General features: G+C 38.4%; 1 protein-coding gene across 1 annotated transcript; it reads right to left on the bottom strand.

Moving 5' to 3' along the window:
* Positions 1-2,626: 2,626 nt before the first annotated feature.
* On the bottom strand, positions 2,627-5,618 carry LOC306880798 (cytochrome b-c1 complex subunit Rieske, mitochondrial-like). The gene is made up of 2 exons (XM_079434566.1): positions 5,339-5,618; positions 2,627-4,251 (listed from the first exon to the last, which is right to left on the bottom strand). The coding sequence occupies exons 1-2, from the start codon at positions 5,547-5,549 to the stop codon at positions 3,641-3,643; spliced, it is 822 nt and encodes a 273-aa protein (XP_079290692.1). The 5' UTR covers positions 5,550-5,618; the 3' UTR covers positions 2,627-3,640.
* Positions 5,619-8,789: the final 3,171 nt, after the last annotated feature.

Genomic DNA, 8,789 nt, shown 5'->3' with positions numbered 1-8,789 from the left:
TTTAATATTTGAATCTAATAAGAAATGTTTTTCTGTAAGAATAATTTTATTTTGAGCAATCTGCTGAGAAAATTATGAATGCACTTTTCTCTTCCATGTTAGCTTTATTAAATTCAAAAACTTTCCCCAAGGCTATATGAAGGTAATTTCAGATGTTTTGACTGAGATCAGAGAGTTATGCATATCAAGAAATTTGATGCACTGATAAATCAGTTACTGCTATGGTTGGTTTAATGGCCTTTAACAAGGACATGCTTGTAAAAATGACTGTTAGTAGACCCTACGGGTTAATCTTAAAAGCATCAATAAAAATAAAACTGCATATGAATAATGGCAAATTATCTTTATTGAAGCGCAGGCTTTTTTTATGAGCATGAACCATACTATTTTGGTAGATAAATGATTGTAAAATGTGCATGAAAATTTAAGTTCTGCCAATAAATAAGAGAACGATTAGGCAACAATAATTCTGAAATAAGGTTAAAAAAATAAGGTTAAAAAAAGCATCACTTGTGATTATGACACTTTTGGTTCACTAAAAATAAAAACACTGTCATGAAGATGAAACAGATTAATAAACAGACTGAATGATATTAGAGGAAAAGATCCATTAGCAGCCATTCTTAATAAAGAAAAGAAAAACTCATTACTATGTTAAGTTATGCAAAACAAGTTCAAATGAATTATGGGGAGCCTAATAAATCTTTCATCGTAATCTGATCACCCCTGAGACAAATGGAGGATTATAACATTAATGTGACACATCAGATAATAGGAGAGCAAATCAGAGAGAATTTTAAGCTAATTGTCTTGGTTTTCTTCTTCCACCCTCACAGAGTCACATACTCTCTTCAAAGATAACGTATGCAGCATCTGAATCATTACATGCTTCCTCCGTAGGCTTCGAGGTGCTCAATTCAAACTATGAAAAAATGATCAATAGCAACAGCATTGTGATACGAATGCAGAATGCCATATTTTGGTCTTTGTCCAGCACGTCACGTTTCATTCTGTTGCATCAGAAGAAAATAACTAATTTCAATCAAACAAGCCTTTGTTACCACACTAAGAATTAAATCTCAAGTCATTTGTCAAAACAAAACAGAATCACCTGATTCTCCCATTGGACTGATTTGTATGGTCCCCACAGGAAAGTTGTGCATTATGCAGTCCAATTGTACAAGCAGATGTGCATCTTCAACTAGTGGAATCCAATTGAGTAAAATACAAAATTAAGCGACTGAATAAACAATATGTGTTGCAATACTTCAGTCTCTGAAATACACTCATTAAAAACTTGAGTTTGTGTTTCATACAGGGATCTCAACCAGCCCAGAGTGACTGCTGAACCCTCCTGAGCTGAATTTGAGAATTTTGCCATTCAGAGCGAATTCTTGCCCAGAAATTAGCCCAATAAAGAGATTGCTCTTGGATACTAAACACGTATGTTGGAGCCAGGGATCTCCGTGATTTTCAGCTGATACACAACGGTTCCCTGACAACCCCTGGGATATCATCATTCTATCAGTCAGTCCTGAATGTACGCCAAGCTACTGGCAGCAGGACCTGGCAAGAGCTGAGGGCTCCAGGACGACTGAGCAGGTTGCATGTCATAAATGGTGGATGCTCCAGAGGAAAGCAGAGTGGATGGCAATCCAGTGCATTAAATGTATTAAAATACCCAGACCTCGCCAGAAAATGAAATCAATGAATGTGCAGCGCAGCAACCCAGACACATTCAGAGAAAAGGTCGGCATTTTAAAATGACTGGCTATTAGAAGCAGTATTAGTACTGCAATAATAAAAGGCAAACCTGAATCTGGAATTTTTTAGGTTAAAATGCTCCAACTAAAGCATATGCTGTGTGCCTGTGTCAAGTGGCGTAAATATGAATTAACGGTTTCACCTCAAATGTCGTCTGAAGCTCTGTGCAGCTCAGCTAAGGAGCATATTGACTCTATTAACCTACAGACATGTCCAATGTCTTTCTCAGACCTGTGAGACATTCAAACAGAAATGCACCACAGAGAAAAGCTACTCTATATGGTAATATGGCCCTGAAACATATATTCAAATAATATCTGGATGAGAGGAACGTTACTGTTTACCTGTCATCGTGTTGCTTCACAAGAGCACATTACTACAGTATACAGCAATTCACTTTATCTGGAAACTCAGTTTCTAAAGCATAAATTGTAGTAAAATAGTCAGTACCTTCACTTCATATGAACATTGTGGTTTTTCAGTTCATCTCTTAAGTGTGAAGCTTACAGAGTGAAAGGAGGAAATTAAGTATGCATCCCTCTAGCCTCTAGAAAACATCTCTATATAGCTGGTTATTATTCAATGAAATATGAGAATGCCAGACATGTTGGCCATTTTTACATTCTTAATCGCCACTGCTTATGTTGGCACATTTTCTGTACTTTCCCCTGGGCACAGTGGATGTACTTTTTGAACCACCAGCACCACATGATCCATCTTGATTAATGGACAACTATTATATTTCTGTCCTGTCATGTTTAAAAGACGTAATTATTCCACTTGGTATTGCAACTATTATTCTTATTGCTGAAAACGCACCTGCACAGAACACAGACTAAGTAAATCAAACTGATTTGTGTTTGGGCAATTTAAAATGTATTTATTCCCTACAAATATATCTGCAAAACATAAAATTCTGTTTTGGATCATTTGCAGAGCTTCTCTCAAGAGATACAAATGCATAAGGCGACATTTCTGAATTAGCAGTCCTTCAACTGCTACTAAGCCACATGGATACATCAGAGGAGAAAATGTTAATGTGTAGTTAAACGGTTTTAAATCTCTTATTTAAAAATCATGATCCTTATCATGATTTTATATCATTTTTAGGTGATGCATCACATTCTGGTAATATATGGCTCTATAGACCTTGCATATATCTTTTTTTTTTCTTTCCACTGCCCTGCATCTCGTTTTTACTCGCCGAAACAGACATTGTGTGAACAGCTCTTTAAGAGTGATTAAAAAATGTCAATGACAACAAAATTTGTGAAGGTTTTATTCAATTCATAACTCTGTAAGCACATCTTAGAGCTGTTTATGCACAAACCATTAAGAATAGAACATTTTTAATACGTCCATATTTCACATTTGCTGTTCTTATCAGATTCCTCTGAAACGTAGCCACAATCAGACAGTTGTCACATTTACCACTATGACAACAGAAGAGTGCAGAATCAACGTGTCATTGCTTGTGTAAGGTATACTGCACATTTTTGTTCACCTACACCCTGCAAACATCACCTACCTGACTTTCTGCTAGTCAAAAACTGAACCCCTCTCTTACCCTTTGCCTTAATCACTTCAACACTTATGCGCTATAGCGAGATCTTATTTGTATATATAACCCAATACGTAATGTGCGTAAAACTAAACAGCCCATGTGATTAAGTAAAACACACAGAAATGTGTATATTGAGACTGAATAAATGGAGCGGAGTAAGGTTTCCATCAGAAAAAATACACTTTATTACTCACAATTAACCTTTGTTTTCCATCAAGTCAATGCAAATTATGAGTCTGAAACAAGATGGACAAAAATCAAACAAGTAAAGCACATGTTCAGTGTTGATCATAGTTATTACTGTACAGTCCTTTATCCTACAATCACGGTGTCATCGTCTGGGAACTCGTAGTAGGGCACCTCCAGATTGAGCGGAGCGGGGCCTTTCCTAATGCGACCAGATGCGTCGTAATGAGAGCCGTGGCACGGGCAGTAATAGCCACCATAGTCACCAGCGTTAGCAATGGGCACGCAGCCCAGGTGGGTGCACACGCCAATGACAATGACCCAGGTGGGGTTCTGGACGCGATCTGTGTCGTGCTGGGGGTCCCGAAGCTCAGCGAGATTGACATCAGCCTCAGCTGCAATCTCCTTTTCTGTTCTGTGCCGGACAAACAGGGGTTTCCCTCTCCATTTGAAGGTCATGTTCTTACCCTCAGGGATGTCTGATAGCTTGATTTCAATCTGGGACAGGGCCAACACGTCAGCTGAGGCGCTCATGGAGGAGACGAACTGTGTGACAACTGTCTTGGCTGCATAGACTCCAACCACAGCGGTGGAACCTGTGATCAGATAGGAGAACGCCCGTCGGGTATCGCCGCTCTCTTGTGAGGACTTCTTTGGGTCTAAAACCTCTGGCCGCCGGTAGTCAGAGAAATCGGGGATCTTGATGTCTGTGTGGGCGAAACGCACTGAAGAGCGAGCTACAGAAAACAAACAAACAAATAAAAAAAATAATAAATAAAAACACTGCATAAAAATTGACACATGAAACAGTGACAGAACAAAATACAGACCATGTCAAATAATATTTGGCAAACATAACACTTTTTGTATTATTCACCAAATACCAAATCTCCTCTTCGGAGTGCAGATTTTCTGAATTTTAAGAAATACAATGCTATGTAAATATTACACTCAAACATGACAATAATGCATCTTATTTCAAGTTTGGATTATATATCACTCACAAAAGGAATTATTACAACCACCCTGCTTTCTCAATATTTGGACAAATTCATTTTGACCACTGACATTCATTCACAACATCATCTGTAAAATAATCACATATTTTCAATATGAACTCATACTTTTGAACCCTGCTATATGTACAGAGAAGACAATAGCTACTTTCCACCTTGCGAATTAACTGTTAAACATTAGGTTACGTAGTATGTTAATTCATATTAATGACAATTTTAACTGTCTTATTTACACAACAGGGCTGCTTAGCCTGTCTTAAAGCCTGGCTGGGTGTCTCTTACCAGCTCATTAATAAATGATGCTGCAATACCACTAAAAATACCATACCATAGGAAATTTAACTTCTAATTCACTAAATGTAAACTCTTATGTAACTTACATAAATTAGCCACCCTTGTCCCAAAACATTACACAATCTGGCGAATTATTCCACATAGTGGCATTTATTTTATTGTAATCCTATCATAAAGGTCTTTGAAAGAGCAAAAAAAAAAAAAAAAAAAAAAGTTATATTTTCCTCAAAAGCAAGACTGGTTTGGTAACAGCTTCGGCAAGGACGTTAGCGAGGCCTCGGTGATGCTAACTGCTTTAGCACGTGAGCTATTGCTACGGTTTCGTTATAAAGTACAAACTAAACTCAAATTAATAATAATTCAGCATTAATTATGTACAACACTACAAACGCCTTAAACCTATTCAATACACACATTAAACATATGAGAGGTCATTGTGCCCTTGAGTGGGCGCCGCTGCACGGCCTCAGAGACCGGGGCTGTCGCGTTGACTCTACCCCGCAGTGACACTCACCGTTGAGGCTGACGGACACGACGAGGCCGCTCTTAGCGCTCTGACCCGACAAGGATTCGCGGCACAGGAACGGCTTCTTGGTGTCCATCAACAGTTTATCAGTCTTCATGACGACGCCGGGTATGAGAGGCTTTAGTGGACCTGCCACGGCATAATTGGTAGCTTGCAGGTACGGGGAAAAAGCCCCCGAACGGGCAGCAAGGGACATCATATTTGTCAGCTGCGATCGACCTTCTCCCGAACTGATCCACCGACTCCGCTGACGTCACACCCAAAGCCTGACTTTAGTTGAGACGTGTTTCATGATTGATGTTTGTAAGCCACTATTTGCCCATATTGCTGTTATGGATAAGTCTCTTCAGGTAATAATAATAATAATAATAATAATAATAAAGTGAAATCACAGACTCAAGTCCTGTTTTTATTTAAATACTTTGGAAGGTATACCTAGCAGTGTTTTATCATTTAAACACACAGCAACAACATTTTAAGATTGCATTAATAACAAATAATAATTAAAAGTAATTATTCAGCAATGTTAGCAGAAATGTGGCCAAACAATAAACTACACCATTGATATAGGTAGATGGCACAACAGCTCCAGATGTGTCAATGTGTCTGCCATCTTGAAATGGTCAAAGTGTCATCACTCAAAATCAATTCATTTTTTTCAAGATGCCACAACATCGCACAACCTCATCTGGTTGTAAAAATCAAAATCCCCAAAGAAATTGGATAATCTTTCACAGCTAGGTAAGATTTTTTTTTTTTTTTTGTTAACTTAATGTTACATTTTTTTATGCTATGGTAACTTTTTAATGTTGTGTTAGCTAATGGCTTCCTCTTGTTAGTTCAGCAAAATCACCTGCTGAAGTCTGTTGCAGATATTCAAACATGCATGTAACTACAGACACACAATAGAGAATGGGAATGTGACGTCAGCAACACAATGCATTCTGGGACTTTGGGACACCAACACTCCAGTAGAGACTGGGTAATAGTGGAGGTAGATGTTAAAATGTATATTATACATGTTAGAATGGAGAATGCTTGCTGAGTTTTGAACTGTCATATCTGCTGTCATGACCGGAGTGGAGACGGGTCTGAAATGAAACGCAATTTTATGTTTTTCAGCTTAGAAACAACACACTGGTGACAGTGAACGGATAGCTCAATGAAAATAAACAACTTGACAAAAATGTGTCTTCATCATTTGTATTATTACAGATTAATAATTTCCAAACCACTTGAATTTGTAAGTGTTCTTGTCATGAATAATGTACGAAAACAGGATTGGAAATGTTATGTGTGATATATAGCTCAATTGCGATCACTCTCCGTGTTCATAAAGCAATGCTTTGATTCATTGTTCAGCAACTCTTGGTCAGAAATCATGCATTTGTTCAATTTAAGTTCTATAAAACTTTTTTTGGTGTCATTTCAGAGCTGCATAAACATTAAGAAATTAGGTGATATGATAAAATGTGTCGATGAGCTGGCTGAGATCAAGCTATATTGTATTTATTATTTTATCTGGTAGATATGTCGGTGCAACTTAGTTATTAAAAACTGCAAAAGATAAATCAATTTGGCCCTGTGTTGTACAATAGAAGATGGCTGTATAGCTTCTATGAGTGTGTATCATGGTGTGTATGTGGCCACACGACTGAGCGCTCAAATGAACGCAAGGATTCAAATATTAGTCAGTTTATTCTAAGCAAGTGCAAGCAGCTCTTAACAATATTGACACAAATAAGGGCGTTTTTTCCTCTGGTGATTTGTATTTGTTGCCATTGTACAATACTTAGCGTGTCCTAAAACATATCGGTGACTACCCAGAACGCAATGCGCAATGACGTAGATTCTCCTCCTCTATCAACTTGCTCTCGAGTATTCATGGGCTGGCTTTAACTGTTCCAATATGAATGACAGCTTACGTATAGCAGCCCATTGAAACAGCCACAAATAAGGCATCTATGTATGCATATCCATGGGCTAAACTAAAATGATGTAATGAGGTTAAAGGCACATGTTTTTATAGTATTTTACAGTAGCTTTGAATGAGGCTGAGCCAGTCCTAATCAAGGACCAGAACTACTGTTTTAATTGGCCATAAGCTACTCCAACAGTGCAATCAATTTTCTTTTGACCGTAAATGTAAATGTACGAAGCTCTGCTCACAGTTATTTTTAAACCAAGCAGCTTTCTATTGGTCACCATGGTAAATTTGTGTGATCGGCTTGAACACAAGCAAAATCTGCATGAGGAACTTTTTTGCCCATATGCGAAACTCCAGATCATGTGGATTACTTTTGAAATGACTGGATTTCACCAAGCAACAGTAAATGTGACTGCAGGGCTGATTTTCCAGCAAGCTTCTTTCTTCCATTCTGTCTTTCACTCACTACCGTGGTGCTACCCAAACATTGCTCTGTCACATTTACAGATTGGATTTGCATACTGCTGGTTATTACAAAAGACTGTTTCGACGAACATTTCCTGAAGCAATCCCATTTGTATGTTCCTGTTTATCTACACTGACTGGGTTACAGCTTGTCAAGTTCTCACAGCCCATTTTAATAAATCCAGTAAGTACGTCTGATTTTACTGCCTGCTGTTGCCACGGCATCAGCTTTGATCAATGTGATGCGGTTTGCCTGCAATTGAGCCTCAGCTATTTGAGGCTGCAATTCCTTCTCTGTCAACTGAAAATAAACTCTATTGACATTTTTAATCTATGAGTGTGCAGTTTGGCTCAGGCGTTCTCCATACTGTATCCGCTGTATCACTCTTGACATTTGCTAGGGGATATCTAGTTCCGAGTAGATCTTTAATTCTCCAGAGAAACAGCAATAAATTAAAACTTTTTAATGTTTCCAGCCAAATAAAGTAGGGAGATAGATTCAGAGGCAAGTTATAGAATAAAGGCACTAACTATTTGATGCATAATTCAACTTCTGCCCATATGTACTCTATAAAGATAATACTAGTGCACACATTATTTATATAAACTGTGATCAGACTTGAAAGACACACACTGCTGCTGCAGCTTGAATTACTGTATCTTTATAACCCAGACTGGCAGAAGTGGGCCTGAACATGTTCTTCGCCCAAGGCCAGGCTGAACTTCTTGTCCTTTAGTTGTGACATGAAGAGAGTTTATCTCTAAGAGAAGTAATCCCAGAGGGAAGGATGGGAGAGCCACTTTTAGAGCACAGGCTACTTTAACAGAGACACAATAAGTCCCTTGTATCCTGCCGCTGCTCCTGCACTGCTAACAGCACATTAAAAGCTGACAGACGACCACTGACCCCCTTGCATCAGACCCACTCATATTCTTTTCGCACAGCTGGACACCAGCTCTTTGAGAGGGGGATTATGTCACAAGCATTATACGACAAGTGCCATATCTGGTCAGTTGGCGGTGTGTACACACACATTCAGAGTTGTG

The sequence above is a fragment of the Barbus barbus genome (genome assembly GCF_936440315.1).
Source record: "Barbus barbus genome assembly, chromosome: 2".
Taxonomy (NCBI): domain Eukaryota; kingdom Metazoa; phylum Chordata; class Actinopteri; order Cypriniformes; family Cyprinidae; genus Barbus; species Barbus barbus.
Note: the sequence above shows the minus strand (reverse complement) of the source record. Positions and strands in the feature narration are given on the sequence as shown.